Source organism: Mirounga leonina, unplaced genomic scaffold (genome assembly GCF_011800145.1).
Source record: "Mirounga leonina isolate KUSES-001 unplaced genomic scaffold, KU_Mleo_1.0 Mir_115, whole genome shotgun sequence".
Taxonomy (NCBI): Eukaryota; Metazoa; Chordata; class Mammalia; order Carnivora; family Phocidae; genus Mirounga; species Mirounga leonina.
The window spans coordinates 74,399,525-74,423,138 of NW_023270268.1; the positions used below are offsets into that span (position 1 = coordinate 74,399,525).

The following is a 23,614-nucleotide window of genomic DNA, read 5'->3' on the forward strand; positions in this document are numbered from 1 at the left end:
TTGATCCCAAGACCCCGGGATCATGACCTGAGCTGAAGGCAGACACCTAACTGACTAAGCCACCCAGGCACCCCTATTCTTGCAACTTTTGTATAAGTTTTGAAATTATGTCCAAGTAGGAAGTTTAAAAATTAACTGTATAATTTGTTTGATGTCTTTCATGAAGGGAAGGATCCACCGTCTTGTTTCCCGTTATATTGTCTGCTCTAGAACATACGAGGCTACAACAAGAATTATTTATTGAGTGAATAAGTGAATTCGTGAACTAAGCCATCTTCCAATTTGGGCTTCAGACTGGGGCTGGAGTTTGGGGAATCAAGCTTATGACAGGCAGGAGGCAAAATTCTTCTCTTTCTCTAAGCCTAACTCTTCCAGAGCTCAAATCTGAGAGTGTAGATGCTTCTGAGATTTGGGGAAACAAGACCACTGTCCCCAAAGGCAGGGAGGCAGCCCACAAGCAGAAGACGATTGAATTGTGCTTTGCACCAGGTGACCTGGATGAGTGTCATTTTTTGAGGCCATTTCCCTTCGGGTTTACCCTTTCCTTGCCTCCTACCCCTTGGTAAAGTTTGTTGGCATGTTCCAGTTCCCACCTAGGCACTGTTAGCCTGAGTAGAGGAGTGAGTTTGCATCCTCCCTCTTGGGCCAGATTGGAGGAAAAGCAGCACCCTACAGGCCGGCTTGGTGGGGGCCAAGGTGAGCAGATGTCCTAGACAGGGACTTTGGTGGCCCAGCTGCCTACCCTACACAGAGATTAGAAAATTGGGTCAAGTTGACTGACAGCCAGTGGGTTTCCTCACATCATCAATGCACCTGAGTCAACCAACGTTTATTGGGCACCTGCTGTGTTCCCAGCTGTGTGGTAGGATGAGGGAGTCACTCCTAGGGGCTCTCACGGGTTCAACTACCCCTGCCTGTTTCATTCCCTGCCTGGGGCCCACCAGCTTCCCCATCTGCCCACTGGCTTGGCACTAGGTCTTCCTAGTGAGAGCAGGACAAACCCTTTCTCTTCCTGTTCCTTTTTTTTTTTAAGGTCAGCAAAGACTGATGAGTATTTTCAAAAGGAAGTGTATTAAGAGACATAGGGACTCTAACAAATGTAGTGATCCGAAGGGGCACCTGCACCTCAATGTTTATAGCAACAATGTCCACAATAGCCAAACTATGGAAGGAGCCCAGATGTCCATCGATAGATGAATGGATGAAGAAGATGTGGTATACAGGGCACCTGGGTGGCTCAATGAGTTGGGCGGCTGCCTTCAGCTCAGATCATGATCCTAGGGTCCTGGGATCAAGTCCCGCATCGGCCTCCATGCTCAGCGGGGAGCCTGCTTCTCCCCTGCCTGCCGTTCCCCTGCTTGTGCTTGCTCTCTCCCTCTCTCTCTCTCTCTGTCAAATAAATTTTTTTAAAAAATAAAAAAAAAAAGATGTGGGGCGCCTGGGTGGCTCAGTCAGTTAAGTGTCTGCTTTCTGCTCAGGTCATGATCGCAGGGTCCTGGGATCGAGCCCTGCATCAGGCTCCCTGATCAGCGGGGAGTCTGCTTCTCCCTCTTCCACTCCCCCTGCTTGTGTTCCCTCTCTTGCTGTCTCTCTCTCTGTCAAATAAATAAATAAATTTTTTTTTAAAAAAGATTTAGGGTGCCTGGGTGGCTCAGTCATTAAGCGTCTGCCTTCGGCTCAAGTCATGATCCCAGGGTCCTGGGATGGAGCCCCACATCGGGCTTCCTGCTCAGCGGGAAGCCTGCTTCTCCCTCTCCCACTCCCCCTGCTTGTGTTCCCTCCCTCGCTGTGTCTCTCTGTCAAATAAATAAATAAAATATTTTTTAAAATTAAATAAATAAATAAATAAATAAATAAAAAGATTAAAAAAAAAGATGTGGTATACACACACACACACATACACGGAATGGAATATTAAGAAGCCATCAAAAAATGAAATCTTGCCATTGGCAATGATGTGGGTGGAACTAGAGGGTATTATGCTAAGTGAAATAAGTCAATCAGAGAAAGACAGTTATCATATGATCTCACTGATATGTGGAATTTAAGAAACAAGACAGAGGATCATAAGGGAAGAAAGGAAAAAATGAGACAAGACGAAACCAGAGAGGGAGACAAACCATAAGAGACTCTTAATCATAGGAAACAAACTGAGGGTTGCTGGAGGGGAGTGGGGTGGGGGGATGGGGTAACTGGGTGATGAACACTGGGGAGGGTATGTGTTGTAATGAGCACTGGGTGTTATATAAGACCGATGAATCACAGACCTGTACCCCTGAAACAAATAATACATTATATGTTAATTAATTGAATTTAAATTTAAAAAAAGAGACATAGGGAGTCTAAATGGATGTTAACTAAACTCACTGTAATCATTTTGTAATATATATTACATATATCAAATCAGTATGTTATATACCTAACACAAATGCAATGTTGTATGTCAGTTATATCTCAATAAGAAAACTGAAAAAAAAAAAAAAGAGATTTCAGGAAAATCAAAGGGAAATAAATCAAGAAATAAACATCAAGAAAACCATATTGTCTATGGTGGTGGTTTAAAAACAAGGGTTCTGGGGCGCCTGGGTGGCTCAGTCGTTAAGCATCTGCCTTTGGCTCAGGTCGTGATCCCGGGGTCCTGGGATCGAGCCCCGCATCAGGCTCCCTGTTTGGCGGGAAGCCTGCTTCTCCCTCTCCCACTCCCCCTGCTTGTGTTCCCTCTCTCACTGTCTTTCTCTGTCAAATAAATAAAATCTTAAAAAAAAAAACAAGCGTTCTGAGGCCAGACCATCTGAGATCAACACCCTGGCTCCACCACTTTACTAGCTTATGATGAGCAAGTTACTGATCCGGTCCCGCCGTGGGTTTTCTCATCTGTCAGATAATAATCATACCTATCTCTTGGGCTGTTTTGACCATTCAAGGAGGTAATCCATGCTTCGTGCAGTACCTGGCCTACAGTAAGTGATCGATAAACATTAACTACGAGGAAAAACATTCACGTACTTATACTTTCCTTAGTCCCTCTGGCTCTTTCACCTTTTAGTGAGCTGATTCCTCTGCCTGAAATATCTTCTCCTTCACTGCTTAGCTTCTATTTAGGACTTGGCTTAAATGGCAACCCACCCACCACCACCACCAAGTTAGGTGCCTCTCCTCTTTTTTTTTTTTTTTTTTTTTATTTATTTGACAGAGAGAGAGAGCACAAGCATGGGGAGCAGCAGAGGGAGAAGCAGGCTCCCTGCTGAGCAGGGAGCCTGATGCGGGACTCCATCCCAGGACCCTGGGATCACGACCTGGGCCGAAGGCAGATGTTTCATGACTGAGCCACCCAGGCACCCCTAGGTGTCTCTCCTAAAATCTCCTGTTAAAAGCTTTATAATAGCCCTTGTATTTCTCTAACGCAGCACTCATCTTAATCTACAGTAACTATGTATTTGTCTTTTTCACTAAGTGAGAGCCTTTCAAGGCAGAGGCTATGCCTTTTATCCTCCACTCCCTCCCCTCCTCTTGGCACATAGCCAACCACTCAAACTCCATGCCATTCCTTACCCCTGCCAAGGATCTCCTCCATCTCCTGGAACCTGGTTCTGGGGCCCTCTGGGACTGTGCTGTCCTTTCTGTCCTCAGCTGCCTGTCATACTGCAGCCCCACCACCAAAGCACCTCCCTGCTGGGCCTCAGAGACCCTCTTACTCTGCCTACAGATCCCCCTCTGCAGGGGGGCCCAGCAGCCTGCACTGTCCAGCCCTATCCTGCAGGATGCTTTAGCCCTCTTGCCCTCTTGATGAACTTGCCTCAACTAAGACAGCCTTTCCAGCAGGATTTCAGGGCTGGCCCAGCTTCCCAGCAAAGCTCGGCTTCTACCAATATGTTGTCTCGTCTTTGACAGGGACACCACCTTCCTGGGAGAAGGTCTTAACATCTCAGACCCCCTCAGAACCCAAACCAAGGATGTCTTTTTCCATTTCCATATATTTAAGTCTCCCTAATGACTTCTCCCTGCAGCTTTGTGTTTGGCCTGAGTGGGTCACATGTAGCTCTTGGTCCATTTGCACAAAAATGCCAATGAGGAGGTGGCCACTGCCTGGACTTCCATGGAGACCTCAGGGCCAGGCTGGTCCTGGCTGGAGACCTGGGTCCCCACAGAGGGCAAATCAGCCCACTCGCCATCCACTGTTTCTCCCCTAAGCCTAGAAAAGGGACCCTAACTCAGAATGAGGCTGGGGGCAGGTTCAGCAGAGAAGGGAGGGGAAGGGTCAATGGAACCATGGTTCAAATGGTGTGGAAAGAACAGTGCTGGGACCCAGCTGGAGCTCCCTGTGAGCTGTATGGTTCCTTGCAATCATGTCTATGCTTCCTGTACTGTCCTTGTGAATCTTCCACACATGAAGTTCCCTGGGAAAAGGCCAAACTATCTCCACCATGCTAAGTGGTTTGCCCAAAAGAAAGGGTTGGGGTTTGAGAGCTCAGGTGCTCAAGGAGGCAGGGGATGCCCCCCAGGCAGTGTGATAGTGACCAGAATCAGTAGGATAAAGTAAAGGGGAGGGGTAAGGACCCTGAGTTGGCTTGAAAGCCCACTCCCACTGGCTGTTCCATGCCCAGCCCCCAGTTCTCCTCAAAGCTCTTTTTGCAGAATCTGAGTGTGGCCTCTGCAAGAAAGCTTGCACGGGTGACCTCCAAACATGGTCACTTCCCCAGGATTCCCAGACTCCCTCAGGAATCCTGGGAGAGGTTTTACAGACTTCTCTAATCTTTTGCACTTTAACACTCCAGCTGCATGAACATTCTGCCAATAACAAGGGACCTGTTTATGAGCAGGTATATTTTCTGCTGCGGGTGCTGCAGGGATGGGGTGGGGTAGGGGCCACTGCCACGACAGGCAGTCTCAAGCCAAGAGAAGGCTCTGCAGGCTGGAAGCCCTCACTTCCAAGGCGGTGGGCAACGGAAGGTAGCAGGGAGTTATAAGCCTGAGGGGCTAATCCTGCCTACTCTCTCCACCGACACAAAAGGTGGGGAGATAGCACTGGAGCGATAGGAATGCTGGCTGCTTGGGGGTGGGGGGAACTTGCTGCAGTGATGGGGGATCCCTACGTGGAGTGAGCGGTCATTGAAGCGTTCACGAGAGCTGAAGATAGCTGCAGGGATGGGGGAAGATTTCTGCAGCGATGAAGGAGTATTTTGCAAAGGAAAAGGGCTGGCTTTTTTGGGGGGGGTGGGGAAGTCCTGTGGTGATGAAGCGCTGGGATCGCTGCAGTGATGAAAGAGGGTCACTGCACTGAGGGAAAGCATAGCCAGGGCGAGAAGTGGGGTGCTACTGGAAAAGCTGGAGTCGTTGCAGTGTTGGGGGGGTCTGCAGACTGAGCCCACTGCTGCACTTGCAGAACGTTTCACTTCCTGAAGGACGGAAAGGGTGGGGCTTCGGAGGCCCGGGTCCCTCCTCGGTGGGGGGCTGTGCAGCGGCGGGGACGCGGTCCCTGCACTGCGGTGCCCTGTCTGGCTGGAGCGGCCAAGGCTGGCGCGGAGGCGGCACCGCGCCCGAAGCGGGGGCGGCGGGGGGCGCATCGGCCCCGCCGCAGCGGTAGGCGGGGCCCGGGCGGGCTGAAGGGGCTGCCTTCCCGAGCGGGGCGGGACCAGCACCCGCAGAGCCGACGCCCCTGCGCGGACTCAGAGCGGCCGCAGCGGGAGTCCGGCGCGGGTGCCCCGCAGGTGCCGGGACTGAGTGCGGCCCGAAACGCAGAGGCGGCCCTATCCATCCTGCTCCAGTTGTGGCGCCCAGAACTCCGCAGAGGACGCGACGGTGAGGCTGGGGTTGCCCGCCGGGAGGGTGAGGATCCCTAGACCCAGCCCGCCGCATCCCCTGACAGCTCGGCTGTGGGGCCCCCTATCTCAGATCAGTTCTGCCAGGGTGGGGAGAGGTGGGTGCCAGGCACGGATCCCACGGAATCTGCCCCAACACCTTTCCTGGTCTCGCCTCCGAAAGACCCTGTCCTGTCGCTTCCCTGTCTCGTTCTTGCCACCCAACCCCCTCCCCTCCGGCCTGCAGCCCCTCTCAGCGCCCCAGTTAGGTGAGGCGCTGGAGAGGGAAAGACTACGGTCCTTCGGCTCCCCTCCCACCCCGCCCCTGCCGTCCCTCTCTGGGCTGGGGACACCCAGGAGGATGCTGGCCCTTTAAACCCCCTGCTCCTCACCCAGAGCATCTTCCATCTCGCTACCCGCTCCACTTCCGACAGCTGGCAGCCGCGGGGAGCCCCGGGGGGCCGGCAGGTACGGGGGCGGCGGCGAGGCCCGGGAGCGGGTGATGGAACTGCTGTGACCCCCCCGTCTCCCCACATCCCCACCCTTTGCCCCTGGAGGAGCAGGCGGCGGGAGTGCTGGGCGCCCGGAGCGCCGGTTAATCATTAACCCTCCGCTCCCCGGCTCCCCGCGCGGCTCGGAGCCGCGCTCCGCCCCGGCTTCCCAGGTAACCGGCTCGGATGCCCATCACACCATCCCCCCTCTTCCCTCCCCTCGCCACCTGTCGGTCCGGCCGCAGCCCCCGGCTCAGCCCGGCGCTCCCGCGGCTCCGCGTCCCAGTGCCCGAGTTCGGTTGTCCCCGCGGCTTGCAGGAGGGCGGGGTCGGGCGCCCGGGCCCCACCCCGCGGCCCCCTTCATCGAGCCCCCCCTCCCCAGGGGCGCCATGCCCGGCCTGTACTGCCCCTCCAGCTGGACGCCGCTGCCCCTCACCGACTCCTGGGTCCGGGCCTGCGCCAACGGCCCCTGCCTCAGCCTGCGGGCCCGGCTCACCTACCACAACCCGCAGCCGCAGCCGGTGGAAGGTGAGGCCGGGGCCGGGCGCGGGGCGGCGGGGCGGCGGGGAGCGGGGGCCCCGCGCGGCCCGACGCCGTCTGTGCACCTCCCCTCCCGCCCCAGGCGTGTTCGTGTACCCGCTGGCAGAGGCCGAAGTGGTCTCGGGCTTCGAGGCGGAGGCGGCCGGACGGCGCGTCTCGTTCCAGCTGCAGAGCCGGCGACGCTCGCAGGCCGCTTGCTGCCGCGCGCTGGGCCCCGGCTGGGGGGCCTCCACGCCCCGCCGCTGCGCGCAGGGTGAGTGCCCGGCGCCCCCGCCCCGCCGCGGAAGCCAGCCGCACTCGGGGTCCCGCCCCCGCTCTGCGTCCCGCCCCTGCCCGCGCCCCCTCCAGCCACTGATTTTTTCATTCATTAATTCATGGCTTTATTCAACAGTCGCGGACTAGGCGCCTGACGTGCGCCGGGTGCCGGGTGCCGGGGCAATGTGATCCAGGCCTGACCTGAGGTCTGCGGCCTGGGAGGCAGACGCAGCAGGCAGTCCACACGTCTGTCTCCCCCGCTGGAGCGTTAGCGCCTGAGCCTGGGCCCGGGCTTTGGCCATCTCAAAGCCCCAGCACAGAATGTGGCCATATGAGTGCTGGGTTGAGGAATGGAAGCCCATTCCTGTGCTAGGTTTTGTGGCTTGCACTTCATTCTTTCATTTATTTATTTGTACATTCATTTGATTCCTGCACGTGGGATTTACCATACCAGTAAGAGAGACAGAATCCAGTGCTGTTGAGAGTTGGTACAAGCCCAGCAGGTAGTTAGAGGCCAGAGTGAACTCTGGGCTGAGGCCCCAGGAATGTTCCAGAAGGAAATGGAGCCGGCATGTGACCAAAAGGAAGGGTATGACTGGTGAAGTGGAGAGGAGGGAAAAGGCACTTCAGTCAGGGGCAATGGTGTAAGCAAAGGTTTGGAAGTTGTGTTGAGTGATGGTAATAAAATGCCTCGTATTTGTAGTAATTTACAGTTGACAAAGTCCAGTCACTGATACCACTTCATTTGAATCCAGAGAGGTATGTAATGCAAGTGCTGTTCTCTATCCCCATTTTATAGGTGTGGAAATAATAGCAACAGCCTCTTACGTGTCGGATGCTATGCATACATTCTCTCATTCCTCACCAGTCTTTGAGATACAGTTATTATGACTCCCATTTCATGGATGAAGAAACTGAGGCTCCTCAAAACAAGAGAGTTACCAAAGGGCAGAATTAGAAGTCACAGAGCTGAGACTCAAAACCTGATCCTGTGCTCTCCACTGTATCAGGCTTTCCCCAAGCCTCAGCTGGTTAGGATAGAAGCACCTTTCTTCCTTCTTCTCTCCCTTTTTTTCTTTCCTTCCATCTTCTTCCCTTCATTTATTCTGCAAGCATTTCTCAAAAGAATGGATAAATGATTACTGTGGGGAAGGGCTATAAGGTAGACTGGAGCCAGACCATGTAAGGCCTTGACCGCCACTGTCCACACCTGACCATTTTTCCTTCAGCAGCAGTGACTCCCATGATGCCACCAGTCCCCCGATAAACCTACAATATGAGTAAAATGGTGTGCTCAGTATGCAAGTACAGCTTTATGTCCTCTAACCAGGTTCCAAGCAGATCACTGCTCCTAAACTCCTTTTGGGTAGGAAATTCTGGCCACTCCTAGTGGGCAGTGGGGAGACCCTGACTGTTCATGAGCTGAGGATTTATGAGCAAGCTGGATCCAGGCTATGGGAGATGTCAGTCCACAAGGGAGGGTCCTTAGGAAGACAATACCCAAGGGCTGAATGAGCAGGCAGGGGAAGAAGGACAGAGGGTATGGGTCCCTTAGGATCTTGGGGGTGGTGTGGACATGTCCCCTTCTCCTCAGCTCTTCATCAGCAGGATGTCGCTACTTTTCCTGATGACAGCCAAATCCTTCTACCACCGTCCTGCCTCTCCTTCAGCCATCATTCAGCTCGCGCCTCCATTCTGCATCACCAACACATTAGCCCCGTATCCCTCCAACTTTGAAAAGTCCCCCTGGCCCAGGCTCCCCTGCCTCAGTGCCTGCTCCCATTTCCTATTTCCCCCATCTCCTCTGCTTCCAGCCCCCTCTGACCCCTTTTCTCACTCACCATAGGTCATCTTGTCTTGGATCTGGCCCAGGCCCGGTCCACACTGGTGCTGCCCACAGGCCTCATCAATGCGGCCGGCACCATGACAGTGACCCTGTGCAGCAGTCGGGAGCTGCCCTCCAGGCCCGATGGGGTGCTGTGCGTGGCTCTGCCCTCTGTGCTCACCCCACTGGCCTCATCAGGCCCACCGGGGCCCCCCAGGCCTCCGGGGCTCTGTGACGACAGGTTGGGCCTATGGTGATTCTCTTCGTCCCTCCCTCGGCTTCTCTGGGTCTAGTGCGGGTGAGGGGGCCTTGGTAGGGTGCCCTGGGGGATGGGCAGGGTGGGGAAGGGCGGGGGCCGTTCAGCCAGAGGGGCTAGGGGCCTTGGTGGTGGCCCCGTGACCCTCCTCGTGCTCCCTTCCAGCCCCACCAGCTGCTTCGGGGTGGGCAGCCCTCAGGAGGAAGGGCTGGCCAGGGAGGAGCCAGCTGCCCCTCAGGATGTGTTCTCAGGCCCTGCCCGCTGCCCTGCCCCATACACCTTCTCCTTCGAGATGCTGGTCACTGGGCCATGCCTGCTGGCAGGTGGGTGCCCCTCCTAGGATAGCTGACTGGGGAATAATTCAGGGCTCAGGACTGGGGGGAACACAGGACCAAAAACAAAACAAAACAAAACAAAAAACCAAGGACCTAAGCCTTAGGAACCTCCAGTTTTGGGTGGAGCATCCCCTGGACACTTCTACACAACACCCCCCCCAAGTTTGTCAGTGTAATTTATTTATATCCCACTCCACTCACCAATGGGAACAAAGATGATTAAATTGAGACCTGTCCAAGTGATGAAGTGGAGTTTCCTTGTGCAAGAAATGGGGGGGGGGGTGCGCTAAATCAGCAGCTGGTTGATATATCACTGATCAGCCAGGAACAGAACTGGGAATCCACCTCCCAGCCCACGAAAGCAGGAAAAATCCCTCCCCTTGTCCACCCAACCCTATAGATCAGGCTCTGAGAGCTGAGCTGAATCAGGCATGATCCTTGCCCACACCACTGTTGTCTGGAAAGGTGATATTCATGCTTTAGGACTGGCTTGGGGTGGGGCGATTAGCCCCTCTCCCTGCCTCTCTCTCCCTCAGGCCTGGACAGCCCCTCTCATGCTCTGCGGGCAGATGCCCCACCTCATGCCAGCTCTGCAGCCACCATCTGTGTCACACTAGCAGAGGGCCACCGCTGTGACCGGGCGTTGGAGATCCTGCTGTACCCCAGTGGTGAGAGACTGGGGCACACAGCGGGCCAGCTCTGACCTGCTTCAGGACCACCTGGGTAGCATTTTTCAAGTATAGATTTCTGGGTCCCAAGCCAGATGAATCGAGTCATCTGTGAGGGTGGGCCCCATGGTACAGGGACTCTTGGGCTTGCAAGGTCCTCCTGGGACAGTGGGACTGAGCAGTTGGGGTCCAGAGACAGGGACTGTTCTAACAGCCATGTCCCCTCTTCCCTAGAGCCTCACCAGCCACACCTGATGCTAGAGGCTGGCAGCCTGAGCTCCGCAGAATATGAGGCCCAGGTGAGGGCCCGCCGGGACTTCCAGAGGCTGCAGCGAAGGGACAGTGATGGGGACCGGCAGGTACGGCCGCCCGGGGGGCCCGGCCTGGCCTCCGACCCTACCACCGGTTGCATTTGTGCACAAGGAACAGATAAGCAGGCTCGTGTTATGACTGCGGGGGGTGGGGGGGAGCTCTGCTCTTAGCCGGACCTCCTAGTAGCTGCCACCGCCATCCCAGAGGGCAGATGAGTACTGTCATAGGAGGGAGCATGCCAGTCTCCCTGGGGGGTGTCTCCGAGGATGGGGGCCAAGACTGACAGGCAGAGCATAGCCACCTGCCTTTGCTCTTGCCTTTATTCAAAGGACTATAAAAAGGTGCCCCCTCCGGGTGTATTCCATCGAAGCCCCCTGAGGGCTAGGTCCTGCTGCCAGCCCAGGCTGGAGTTGCACTAAGTGACCCGGGGCCCCCATGCTCAGGTGTGGTTCCTGCAACGCCGCTTCCACAAGGACATCCTGCTGAATCCCGTGCTGGTGCTGAGCTTCTGCCCAGACCTGAGCTCCGGGCCGGGACACCTGGGACACCTGGGACACCTGGGCACAGCCACCCGGGAGCTCCTCTTCCTGCTGGACGGCAGCAGTGCTGCACACAAGGCCTGTGGGCGCGGGGCGTGGGCGGGCCGGGGGCGGGAGCGCGCGCAGTGGGTCTGCGCTGGGCTGGGGGCAGCCTCTCGGAGACGCGCGCGCACCCCCCCTTACACTCATCCGGACTCCTGGGCTCCAAGAGCCTCTCTCGCCTGTGGTTACAGTCAGTCGCCCCGGAGCCCAAACCCAAGGCCTCACATCCCCGTCCAGGGGCTCTCACACACTCAGCCTCCCTCACACTCCCGGGCTCGCTCCTAGCCGGCCTCGCCCCCACCCCCACGTCCAGCTCCTCGTGTTCACGCAGCCTGCGGAAGGCAGGCAGTCTGGCATCCCTACCACTGCCCCAGGGCCCTGCTTCACGCCGCCCTCCCCGGCCCTCCCCAGGATGCCATTGTTTTGGCTGTGAAGTCCCTGCCCCCACAGACGCTCATCAACCTGGCCGTGTTTGGCGCGGCCGTGCAGCCCCTCTTCCCAGAGAGCCAGCCATGCAGCGATGTGAGTACGGCCCCGGGATCCTGGGGGGGGGGGGGGGGGGGGGGGCGCTGGTGAGGATGGCTCGGCCTGGCTGTGGCCACAGCATGCCTTTTCTTTCCAGGACACCGTGCAGCTGATCTGTGAGAATGTTGAGACCCTGCAGGCTGCAGGCGGCCCCCCAGATGTGCTGGCTGCGCTGACCTGGGCCGTGGCGCAGCCCCAGCACAGGGCCCACCCCAGGCAGCTCTTCCTGCTGACTGCTGCCTCGCCCCTGGCCGCTGCTACCCAGCAGACCCTGGAGCTCATGAGGTGGCACAGGGGGGCAGCCAGGTACGGGCTGAGCCAGGTGCCTGACATTGACCCCCGCCCCCAAGAAGCTCCTGAAGATCACAGCTGCTTCCCTTGCCTCATCAGGTGCTTCTCCTTTGGGCTGGGGCCTGCCTGCCACCAGCTGCTTCAGGGTCTGTCTGCCCTCAGCAGGGGCCGGGCCTACTTCCCAAGGCCTGGGGAGAGGCTGCAGCCCATGGTGAGCTTGAGTCTGGGCCCTGGGCCCTGCTCCCAGAAGTCCTTCCCCCAAGTTACCCTAAGCCTGCAACACAACCCAGCCAAGCCGTGGGGTCTCCTGGCACCCTTGACCAGGACTTCTCCCCCATTCCAATTCCTGCCCTCCTTTGAGATGCCAGTCAGGAGAGGAGCTGCTGGGGTTGCTGTGGGGTGCTGCAGGAGGCCAAAGGTGTGGGGGACGTGGCCCTCTGACCACCCCCCAAATCTTATTCTGTTTTCTCCTGGTACTGAGCCATATCCTCGACAAATCCTGCCTCATCCCCAGGCTTGGCTCAGGCCAGGAGACAGACCCAACCCTGAGGACTGAGCACTCAGTCCCCTTGCTTAGTCCTACCCCCATTCCTTCCCCGGACCCCAGCCTGACCCTGCTCCCCTCAGCCCAGGGGCTGGGCAAATGGCATCAGTGGATGGGTGGCCTTCCCGTGCCGTGGGCTGTGTGGCACCTCTCCCGTGCCCTCCCTCTGGCCACTCCTCACAGCTGGTGCAGGCTCTGCGGAAGGCACTGGAGCCCGCTCTGAGCGACATCTCTGTGGACTGGTTTGTGCCGGATGCAGTGGAGGCACTGCTGACGCCCCGGGAGATCCCAGCACTCTACCCTGGGGACCAGCTGCTCGGTTACTGCTCACTCTTCAGGGTGGACGGCTTCCGGCCCCGCGCCCCAGGGGTAGGCCTGGGCTGCCTCAAGTCCCTGCATGTCTTCAAAACTCTTCCACTCCCTGTGCCTCTCCCTGCCAAACTCTCCTACTGCACCCTAGGCCTCCCCAGGGACCCCACTGGGCACCCCAAGGTGACGGCACCCTGCCCTCTTCATGAGGTCTTCTACTGAAGTGTCCTTGGCTTTTACCAGAGGTCGTTAAAGCACACGGCCACAGAAGACAGCTCTAGCATTCGCTCTGAGGGTTCTGTGGAAACTCACTCGTTTCTTCACACAGTGCCCTACAGAAAGCACCATCTGGATTGTTTCCTGTAACACTCAGACGGAGTATAGTCTAGATGAAATCTCAGATCCCAACTCTAGCACGTACCAGCCATTTGATTTGGGGCCAGTCACTTCACCTCTCGGAGTGCATTTCCTCATACTGAGTCTTGTCATAGGGTTGTTGTAATTAGAGGTCACAACGCGCACACTCGGTAGGATACTTGACATGCAGTAGGAGTTTAAGAAATGGTAGTTATTTTGATTTGTAAAAAGCTTTCTCTCTCTAGAAGAAATAAGCCCACTTCATTTTGATCCCGAGCGCTGTATAATGGAGTGTTTGCCTTTTTGCCTGCCTGCCAGGAAGCTCAGGGCCAAACCTGAAGCTCAGCCACAGCAGCTCTCTTAACCTTCTGATTAGCATGTATGCTTCCTCCTTCCCCAGTACCAGGCTTTCATTTCTGGTTTATTAACTTTATTGCCTCTTGTGGTGAGACATCTTAAATCCTGTTTGGAAAGAGGCAGCATATAACTACCATCAGTTTTTTCTGCAATGCCTCTCGCTCTCTAGGGCCCAGAACCTGGCTGGCAGAGCTTGGGAGGCTCTGTGTTCCCATCCCCAGAGGAAGCACCATCTGCCACCAGTCCTGGCACTGAGCCCACTGGCACCTCGGAGCTGCTGGGAACAGGCACTGTGTCAACGGAGCTGTCCAACCTGTGGGCTGCTGGGAACTCAGAGCAGAGTGAGGACCTGGTCGTGGTGTGCAGCTGTGTTGGAGGAGTGGGCCATGGGAGAGGCCGGGGCTGGGATCCTTTCTCTTGCCTCCCAGCAGGTGCCGATGCTCTGACAGACCCAGTCACAGACCCCGGACCCAACACCTCCTCTGATACAGCCATATGGCGCCGCATCTTCCAGTCATCGTACATCCGGGAGCAGTATGTGCTCACCCACTGCTCCGCCAGCCCAGAGCCGGGTCCAGGTTCCACAGGCAGCAGCGAGTCCCCTGGCTCCTGGGGCCCTGGCTCCCCCGAGGGCATGGCTCCCCTGCATCTCCCTTCTCAGCAGGGCTGCCGCAGCCTGGCCTGGGGAGAACCTGCGGGCTCCCGCTCCTGCCCCCTGCCTCCACCCCCACTGGCTCCAGTCAAGGTGAGATTCAGCCCACGTGCATTCTACTAGGTATCCAGCAAATGTTTATTGACTATCTGCTATATACCATAAATTGTGCAGTGGTTACTATTAAGTCCAGCTGAAGAGATAAGTGGGTAAATCTATAAGGATGCCATGTGACATACAGTGGTGAGCACAGGGACATAGCATTATGGGGAGGGTCAGAGTCAAGATGGCTAACCCTGTGTGAGGGAGTCAGGAAAGCAAGAGCCACATCTGGAAGAACAAGTAGAAGCTAGCCAGGCAAAGAGGGAGAAGACATGAACAAAATCAGAGACAAGGAACAATGTCAAGTGAGAAACGGGGCATGGAGTAAGACAGCACTGGGAAGGGGCCAGGGGCCATAAAGAGTGGCCTTGCTCCTAAGGGTGGTGAGCAGCCACCCACCATTTCAGACGAAGGGCTCTGTGGCCAGTTGTGTCTACATGTGTGATGGCCAGGAGCTCTGAGTTTCTTGACTGGTGGACCCCACTTCTTATGTGCAGTCTGGGGCCTTGAGTGCTGAGGTGCTGGGTCGTCGACACAGAGCAGCTCTGGCTGGCCGGAGCCTCTCATCCCCACCAGGCCAGGTGAACCCAATCCCTGGCCGTCCCCGGCACCCCTCTCTGGGAACAGCAGCTGGTGGGCCAGGCCCCGAACCAGGGCAGCAGCTGGCACAGGGCCTGGATGACTCAGGTAAGGGTTGGATGGGGAGCTGCGTTCTGAGACCACGGAGGGTCTCAGAGAGGTGGGGCCTAGGGCACCACACTGCCCCTGCCTTTATGGTTGTCTCCCTCCAGGAAACCTGCTCTCCCCGGCCCCTATGGACTGGGACATGTTGATGGAACCCCCCTTCTTATTCACGGCTATGCCCCCCAATGGGGAGTCGGCCCCTCCAGCAGAGGCACTGTCTCCTCAGGCTCCACGCTGCCACGTAGTGATCCGGGCCCTGTGTGGGGAGCAGCCTATGTGCTGGGAGGTGGGTGTTGGCCTAGAGACACTATGGGGACCTGGTGATGCTGGCTCACCGCCTCTGTCACCCCCTGAAAGAGAAGGTGCTTGGGACCAAGCACTCCATCGGCTGACAGCAGCCTCTGTGGTCCGGGACAATGAGCAGCTGGCTCTCCGTGGAGGGGCTGAGGCCACGGCTGACCGAGGTGAGCTGCTGGTGGGCCCAGGGAGGGCCCAGGGAGCCCGTAGGGGGCAGAGAGTGGCAGAGGTGCAGGTCTGTGTGTTTGATCACTCTATACCTCATCTTGCTCACAAACAATTTGAGGTGGCTCACCCATATTGACAAGAAAAAAAAAAAAAGTAGGGCAATGGGATAATAAAAGGAGGTGGAGAATTAGGTTATATTAAAGATATGCACACCATGAGGTTCTATGCCCTTGCGAACATGGGACCCAAAACTGGCAAGCTTCCTAGCAGCCAACACAGAGGGAAATGTGATCTTCTTAATGACTCACAGTGCCTATAACATAAAAACAAACCTATCCTTCAGGAGGACTATTAAATCAGAGTGAACATTTCAGTTCTTCAGTGGCACCAGCCACACTTCAAGTGTTTAACGCTCACATGTGGCTAGTGGTTACCATACTGGATCACGGAGACCTAGAATATTTCATTCACTGCAGAAAGTTCTATTGGACAGTGCTGAAATGGGTGGACAGAAAAGGCACCACAGTTAGTGTTTCCTTTGGGTGGTGAACAAAATGTTCGATTTCTGGGTGGCCAGAGGGTCTAGCCCCGCTATGGGCTGAGGGTTCAGCCTAACTACTTGTCAAAGCTGGGGAGTCTGAGCTGGCTCCTAGAAGAAACTCTGCTCTGTTCAAAAGTGGACAGAGGGAAAAGCTATGCGGAACGCTGAGATTTGTTTCTATAAAGCCCTCTGTACAGGGAGGGTGGGGGAAGTGCCCTGCTCCAGTTCAGCCTGCTGCTTCCTGCTCTCACAGGCCACGCCCGGAGGTCCTGGCTCCGAGCCCTTCAGACAAGCAAGGTCAGCTGGGCCCCTTCCTGCTTCACCTGCCCGGTAGCTGTGGACGCTACCACCAGGGAGGTCCTACCCTCAGCTCTGCAGGTGCGGAGCTCAGGTAGAGTCCCTCCTGGGTGACCTCTCGGGTGCCGGCCCTCATCTCACTGGCTGCCCTCCCCGTTCACCCCCATCTCCTGTGCCCCTACAGAGCTAGCTGAGCCCCCAAGCACTTCTCCTGCCCCTCAGGGCCATCTAGATGCAACTCCTCTGCCCACAGCTGTGCACTCTACAGGTGAGGCTCAAAGTCCAGGCAAGGGTAGGGAGCAGCCAGGCTTGGGGACCACGGCTGGCACTGACTGGCTCCATTGCAGGACTTCAGGGAGGCTCTCTGGTAGGCGGCTGGAACCCGAGCCAAAATGGCAAGCCCAAGTCGGCCACCAGAAGTCCTCAGCTCCTCCCCCGCCAGCCTCCCTCTAGGCTCAGCCTGGGCGGCGGGAGGGCCAGAGGCTCTGACGGCCCCCGACTCTGCAGCCCCCACCGGGGCCAGGCTAGCGGCAGCAACAGTGAAGGCGGCGGCCACGACTACTTGCCCTTGGTGAGGACTCGGGAGGTGGAGGGTGGCGCTGCCACGGCCAGGGCACTGTCTCAGCTCGCTTCTCCCCCCACCTCCTCTCTCCTCAGGTGCGGCTGCAGGAGGCACCCGGCTGCTTCCGCCTGGACGCGCCCTTCTGTGCGGCCGTGCGCATCCCGCAGGAACGCCTGTGCCGCGCTTCGCCCTTCGCCGTGCACCGCGCCAGCCTCAGCCCCACCTCGGCCGCCTCTCCCTGGGCACTCCTGGGACCTGGGCTGGGCCAGGGGGACAGTGCCACGGCCTCCTGCAGCCCGTCCCCCAGCTCAGGCTCCGAGGGTCCAGGCCAGGTGGACAGCGGGAGGGGCTCAGACACCGAGGCCTCGGAGGGTGCGGAAGGGCTGGGCGGGGCCGACCTGCGGGGCCGGACCTGGGCCACGGCCGTGGCACTCGCGTGGCTGGAGCACCGCTGCGCCGCCGCCTTTGGCGAGTGGGAACTAGCAGCGGCTAAAGCGGACTTTTGGCTGCGGGCCCAGCGCCTGCCCGATGGCCTTGACCTGGCTGCCCTCAAAGCGGCCGCCCGCGGTCTCTTCCTGCTGCTCCGCCACTGGGACCAGAACCTGCAGCTACACCTGCTGTGCTACAGCCCTGCGAACGTGTGAGGGCCCGCCCGCTGCCCTGGCTGGCGCCGCCCCCCACAGACTCCAGTCACTGCCACCCAGGGCGGGCTTCTCGGTACTGGGAGGGGCAGGCTGCTGTCGGCCTGACCCCCACTGCTTCTCATTCCCTTCCCAGAACCCCCCTGCCCTCACAGAAAGTGCCTGCCTGTGCGCTCTCTCTCCCACTCCCCCCACCCATGCCTTTTCCCTTCTGAGCTCCTACAGTGCAGTGGAAGAGGAGAGAGCCACAGCCCCCAAATCCTATGCAATAAAGTGCCTCCTAGGACTGCCCAAACGAGTTCTTTATCTGCAGTGTGCATGCCCCTCACAGCTTGGCGCAGGCGCTTCCATGCGAGCTGCACAGAAGTGGGCGTGGTATGGTTTATTAGGAAGGGCACAGAGTCTATTCCCATCCAGGGTCCTACGAGTGGGCTGGAGGGGAAGGGAGCTGGATCTCAGTGGGCTTTCTTGCTGTGCTGGATGCTCTTGGGGAAAGGCTGGGGGCCCAGCCAGAGCTGCAGCAGGATGACAGCATGGCATATGTGCAGGGCCGCAGAGCTGCAGGATGTGGATGGGTATGTGTTCCAGGAGAGCTCAATGAGCCCCAGCACCAGCAACCTGGAGATGAGAGCGAAGCTTAGGTTTTGCCCGGGTTCTAGGCCTGCAGCCCTTCAGCTCGCCCCCAACCCTCCACGGTCAGCCTTGGGATGGGGAGCTCCCTAGCTCTTCCCACTCCCCCAGGTTGTCCCAGCCAGTACCTGAGCAGATGTGTAAGCCAGCGTGCAGGCGTGGCCCACAGGAGGTAGGGCAGTGTGTGGAAATACCAGACGTAGAACTGGTAGTGGAGGGAGCGGCTGAAGCAGATGCCAATGAAGTTGGAGGTGAAGAGGGTAGAGATGATCTGTAGGCAGTGGTCAAGGCCAAGGGCAGGAGCAGAAGGGCCAGGAGTTGGGATGGGGGTGGGGGGTAGGGAGGGCCCAAAGCAAAGGGGCAAAAGTTTTGGGGTCAGACAGTCCCCTGGCTCTGCCATTCTGAGATGCATCCTTTCGGATGAGTTTCTTAACTTCTCCAGACCTGTTCCTCAGTCTAATGTGGAGACAACAATACTGGGGCCATAAAGTCTACTGAGTTTAAATTCATCACTTAGAAGCTGAGTGACCTAAGTAAGTTACTTAAACTCCTTAACGTCCTGATTTTGTCATCTGCAAAATGAGCATAATAATAATAATAATAACAATAAAAATACCTCCCTATTTCAGAGTCTCTTGTGAGCTTTAAATGTTAGAATGTACGTAAATCTCTTAGGACAACACCAGGCAGAGAGTGAGTACTTATAGTGGTAAGTCAAATAATATTTAGAATTAAGAATAAAACACACTTAAATATGTAAAGTGCTTAGCACTGTGGTGCAGAGTGGTGGAAGGAACAGCTCTACTCCCATGAACAGGGCCTGTAGCTATTTCTGGTATCTCCTTTTCCCTCCCCCAGGTCACCAGCCATCCAGGACTAACTGACCAGGACCCCAACTGTACCTGTAGAGGGCAAGACTTACCTTCCCATGATTTAAAGGATATGATTGGGTGTGAGGCGCTGTGGTGGAACCTTCCTTTTGGAGGGATCCTTTAGCAGAGACAGGATACTTTCCCCCGTCCTGGGGAGAAGCCATTCAAACATTTATCAAGCCTCCATCCTAGGGCAAGCTCTAGATTCACCCACATGAACTCAACATCTCCTCCAAGCAGGCCCTTCATCCTTCCCCCAACTCTGCCCATGACACTGCTCCCCTTTCTCACCTGTGCCACCTGCAGAAGGCAAAGAGAAAGAGCAGGGCGAGGTGGGCGGCCAACAGTGCCAGGTGGAAGGCGCGATGCAAGAAGAGGGCCTCAGGGAGGAAGCGCCAGTTCACTGTCCAGCGGAAGAGAAACTGGCGGCCAAGATCAAAGGAGCGGGATAGGTAGCCAGTGGGGTTCTCCAGCAGGAAGGGCAGCCCCAGCAGCACCTGAGGATAGGTGTGATGTCAGCAGAGGTGCCCAGGCTCAAGCTGAGCCTTCATACTAATCATCAAGGGGAGTGGACAGAGTGCGTAGGTCTGAGAGGTTCTCAAATTCCTCCAGGAATAGCAGGAAAGCCAGCCTCCACATCCAGGCCAGAGCCTGGGGCCAAAGAAGCTGAGAAGGCAGGTAGTAACAGTCCTTTAAGTTTGGACTCACCACATCATAAATGGGCAGAATCAGAGGGGCGCCTGCGTGGCTCAGTTGGTTGGGCGACTGCCTTCGGCTCAGGTCATGATCCTGGAGTCCCGGGATCGAGTCCCGCATCGGGCTCCCTGCTCAGTGGGGAGTCTGCTTCTCCCTCTGACCCTACCCCCTCTCGTGCTCTATCTCATTCTCTCTCTCAAATAAATAAAATTTTTAAAAAATAAAAATTAAAAAAAATGGGCAGAATCAGAGAAACTCTCAGAAACCATCTAGTTCAACACCCTTATTTTACAGCTAATAAAAGCAAAGCCCAGAATCAACTCCCAAACCCTGTCTGTTAGCTTTGAGGAAGTCTCAACGATGGAAGGAGGCCAGAGAGTAGCCTTCCCTTCATTAGGAAGGGGAAGGTAGTGGGGGTACCTGAAGGACAGCACAGATGCCCAACTTGGGGAGGGCTCCACGGAAGCCAAATTGCATGAGGAGAAGAAATAGCAACCCAGGGGCGAAGAGTAGCACATTCATCTTCACAGAGACTGCCAGGCTGGGGTAGGTAAGGGAGATGAAGGGGGGAGATCAGCTCCAGGGCCATTTACCCCACCCAAAGATGCATCTCCCCTCGACATACACCAGCAACTCCTCCCCTCCCCTGCCAGCAAGCTCCAGGATGGGGCCCACACTCAGAATGGCTGGAAGGAGGGTAAAGCAGCAGGGAGGAGGCTGAGGGTAGGGGGCAGATACCAAGTCTCTATGCTCAGACTGGGCCAGCAAATACATATTTACAGTATTTAGAATGTGCAAGGACCAACTCCAACAATAGATGCCGTCTAGAAGGAAGGGTAGGGGGTGTGTGTGTTTGGGGGGTGGGGGCAGAGACTGTCTACAGATCCTAGACTTGTCTAGTGGGGCCCTGACTGACCCATATTGTCTGGTTACTCCCTTACTTCCTCTGCTGCATGCAACTGGGGGAGGAAATGATGGAAATACAGAATGAGAGAGGGGGAGGGGGGAGAAGGGAGGGGTGCTGACCTGAAACAGCAGCAGCCCCAGCCCCAGCGCCGAGCCAGCAGGAGGTTGATACTGAGGAAAAGCAGCGCCATGGCCACCGGGTCATTGAAGAGCCGCAGCACGAAGATGGAGTGGACACGGTAAGAGGCGCAGCACATGAAGAAAAAGACGAAGGGAGGTACCTGAGAGGTGGGCACAGTGGGGAACAAGGTCAGCTCACCAACCCTGAGCCATCCCTACTCCCCAGCCCTGCCAGTTGGGGCCTCCTGCTCCCGGTAGCATGGACTCACCTTGCAGGTCTGGTGGTAGATCAAGAAGACAAGCAGCAAGGTGGCCAGGTAGAGCACAGCAAAGATGTGCTGGGCCATGCGGATGTCAGTGCCCCGGCCAGTGGCATAATATAGCCCCATAAAGATGTACACAAAGCCGGCTGGGTACCTGGAAGAGGAGTCTGGGTCAGGCTACCCAGCCTGGTATCCAGGCAGCCCCTCAGGTCCTCATTGAACCCCTTACCATCACTCACACAAGAGGTCCAGTGTCACCCTGCAGTTGGGTGTAGTCATAGGTGCCGTTGATGACACCCTCCACCTGGGCCATGTAGGCCTTCCAGTCAATCTCTGTATCTGGAAAAGGACAGGACGGTGTGGTTACTTCCAAGTTCAGAACCTGTCTGCCTCCCCCCCCCACACACACACCTCCAGCCCCTCAAAACACAGAGTTCCAGCTCTTTCCCAGGACTTCTATCACAACCCTTTATCTCACTGCTCATCTGGCATTCTCTGGGTGAACCCAAGCATCTCAAATTCAACATGTCTGTAATTGAACTCAAACCATCCACTCTAAATCTGCTCTCCTTCCTGGGTTTCATGAATGGCACCATCAGCCTCCCAGCTGCCCAGGTCACAAACCTGGGTAACATCTTTGACACTTACTTCTTTCTCGTTTCCAACACCCAGTCACCAAATCCTGCCTATTCTTCATCCTAAATAACTCCACTATCTCTCATCCTTTTCTGCTCTTACATACTAATATTCAGACCTAACATAATCTCTAGCCTCAATGATGCAACAGCTTCCTAATTAGTTTCCCAGCTTCCACTTTTACCTCACTACAATATATTTCCCACCTCTGCAACCAGAGAGCTCTTTCTATAATAGAAATCATGTCAGATCTCTCTGCTTAAAACCCTTCACTGATTCCTCAAGGCTCCTAAGATAAAAACCAAATCACATTATTCCCAATTTTAGAAGAGGAACCTATGAATTAATGAGGTTAAGTGACTAATTCAAGATCAGTGAGCTAAGAAGGGTAAAGCTGAGATTGGAACTCCATGAGGTCCTAAATTCTTAACCACCATGCTAATTATCTCCTTAACACAACTGACAGACTGCTTCACAATCTGGTCTCAACTTCTGCAATCTCATCTCTCACTGCTACCCTCACTTGAATTCTGTTCCAGCTCTAAAAAAAAATTCAGTTCCTCAAAGGAAGCAGACTCTCTTTTGACTGGAGGTTTTTAGTTACAGGATTCTCTACCTAGAGTGCTCTTTCTCCTCTCCTTTTCTCTCTTTCCTCAATTGGCTCGCTCTTACCTTTCAACGGGGACTCAAGTCTGGCTTAAGTGCCCTCCTGTGTCCTTTATGGCTCCCTGTCTTCCTACTATCATGATGAATCTGATCCACTATCATTTTCTACTAACTTCTTTTTGTCCAGGCCCATACACCCAAATAGAAAATGTGTCTATTTTTTCACCACTGTACCCCTGGCACCTAGCACAGTGTTAAGCATATAATAAACATTCAATAAATATGTGTTACATTAATCATCTTTAGCAAGAAAGCCTTAAGCCCAGTGGCTAGATTCAGGCTGGAAAGGAGCTCCCAATAATACCCAAAGGACTCAAGTGGTCACAAAATGACATTGTTGACAAGAGAACTTTGAGACCTCAGAATTGAACAGATGAGACAATTTGGATCCAGCAGGGGAAGGGACATGTCCAAAGCCAAGAGACAAGAAGGAGCAGTAGTACATTAACTCGGACCCAGGTCTTTTGATTTCCAGGCTAGTTTATGTTCTTAGCCTGGCAGGCTGTATGGTCAGGGCAGAGGGCCAATCTCTAGGGTTGCCCCTTCCATCATCGGGGAGGGATTAAGACAGGGTTTGGTTTTATGGAGCAGGCTTTGGACGTGGGTAAAAATTATCGTCTGCAATTGATGACTGATTGGATCTGGATTTCAGTTCCGAATCTGGGTCCCAGTTTGGGTAGGGGGTTCGGGTCCCCCTCCCTCCCCTCCCCCCTCCCCTCCTCCTCGGCGCACTCACATGCCACCCTGTGAATGACCCAGAAGGTGATGCCCACCTCCGCCAGGCAGAGGCAGGCGGCCACCAGCAGCGTGTAGCGCGGCTCCAGCAGCAATAGGCGCCGCTCTTGCCAGGCGCGCCGCAGCCATTGTCCGCAGAGTCCCGCAGCCCGGGATGCCGTACCCGCCCGGCCGCGTTTCCGTAGGCCCGCCGCCATCTTGACGGTGCGCCGCTCCTGTTGGCCCCCCACCCCGGAAGCCCGTCCCCTCAGCACTTAAGTTCCGCTCCCCGCGCCGGCTGTCCCAACCGACTGATCGCTGTCCGGTTTCGTGTCCTATTTGCTCCACTTAAATTTACTTCTTCCACATCTTTCCTGATGCACTACACACTCCAGCCATGCAGGAATAGTTTTACTCCTCAGTACATACTTGGTTCTGAGCACGCAGGCGCTAAATTAGATCGAACGTTTGCCCAGAAAAGCAACATTCCTGTTCGTGTTCTCCCTTGCCTGGCATCACACTTCGTCTGTGTTTCATGCCAGTCTCTCCTGGAGGGCAAGACCTGTGGCCGCGCCCCTCCTGCCTCCTCTGAGAGCCTTCCGCGTACTCAAAACTGGGTAGAAATGAATCTTTCATTAACTTTCAGACTTCTTAATGGAAGGAGCCGGCCAAACTGAAAATAAGCAGTGATGAGCCGAGTGAGTCTGACACTATGAGTTTGGC

General features: G+C 55.9%; 2 protein-coding genes across 3 annotated transcripts; one reads left to right on the plus strand and one right to left on the minus strand.

Annotated features, from left to right (window-relative positions):
- The first annotated feature begins 5,746 nt into the window (after window positions 1-5,746).
- On the plus strand, window positions 5,747-17,677 carry VWA5B2 (von Willebrand factor A domain containing 5B2). Its single transcript, XM_034999711.1, has 20 exons — window positions 5,747-5,799; window positions 6,672-6,817; window positions 6,912-7,082; window positions 8,931-9,150; window positions 9,331-9,488; window positions 10,037-10,168; window positions 10,403-10,527; window positions 10,924-11,097; window positions 11,473-11,583; window positions 11,684-11,892; window positions 11,977-12,088; window positions 12,605-12,790; window positions 13,614-13,785; window positions 13,876-14,189; window positions 14,696-14,885; window positions 14,990-15,346; window positions 16,142-16,279; window positions 16,370-16,453; window positions 16,533-16,756; window positions 16,843-17,677. Exons 2-20 carry the CDS (start codon window positions 6,679-6,681, stop codon window positions 17,389-17,391), a joined length of 3,765 nt encoding a protein of 1,254 aa, XP_034855602.1. The 5' UTR covers window positions 5,747-5,799; window positions 6,672-6,678; the 3' UTR covers window positions 17,392-17,677.
- Window positions 17,678-17,755: 78 nt separating this feature from the next.
- On the minus strand, window positions 17,756-23,134 carry ALG3 (ALG3 alpha-1,3- mannosyltransferase). Of its 2 annotated transcripts, none has more exons than XM_034999709.1 (9): window positions 22,914-23,134; window positions 21,115-21,214; window positions 20,882-21,029; window positions 20,613-20,773; window positions 20,007-20,127; window positions 19,182-19,387; window positions 18,963-19,039; window positions 18,147-18,291; window positions 17,756-18,006 (listed from the first exon to the last, which is right to left on the minus strand). In XM_034999709.1, the coding sequence occupies exons 1-9, from the start codon at window positions 23,107-23,109 to the stop codon at window positions 17,844-17,846; spliced, it is 1,317 nt and encodes a 438-aa protein (XP_034855600.1). In that variant the 5' UTR covers window positions 23,110-23,134; the 3' UTR covers window positions 17,756-17,843. The 2 variants fall into 2 exon arrangements, with proteins under 2 accessions (XP_034855600.1, XP_034855601.1); XM_034999710.1 differs by having other exon boundaries at window positions 22,951-23,118.
- Between the last annotated feature and the right edge of the window lie 480 nt (window positions 23,135-23,614).

Bases quoted from the DNA above. Each gene is read 5' to 3' on its own strand.
- ALG3 (XM_034999709.1), bottom strand. From the start codon at position 23,109: ATGGCGGCGGGCCTACGGAAACGCGGCCGGGCGGGTACGGCATCCCGG. The intron at 21,030-21,114 runs GTGAGTGATGGT...CTCCTCTTCCAG, and splicing joins GGTGACACTGGACCTCTTGT to GTACCCAGCCGGCTTTGTGT. The intron at 19,388-20,006 runs GTACCCCCACTA...ACCTATCCTCAG, and splicing joins GCATCTGTGCTGTCCTTCAG to GTGCTGCTGGGGCTGCCCTT.
- VWA5B2 (XM_034999711.1), top strand. From the start codon at position 6,679: ATGCCCGGCCTGTACTGCCCCTCCAGCTGGACGCCGCTGCCCCTCACC. The intron at 9,489-10,036 runs GTGGGTGCCCCT...TCTCTCCCTCAG, and splicing joins TGGGCCATGCCTGCTGGCAG to GCCTGGACAGCCCCTCTCAT. The intron at 16,757-16,842 runs GTGAGGACTCGG...CTCTCTCCTCAG, and splicing joins GCCACGACTACTTGCCCTTG to GTGCGGCTGCAGGAGGCACC.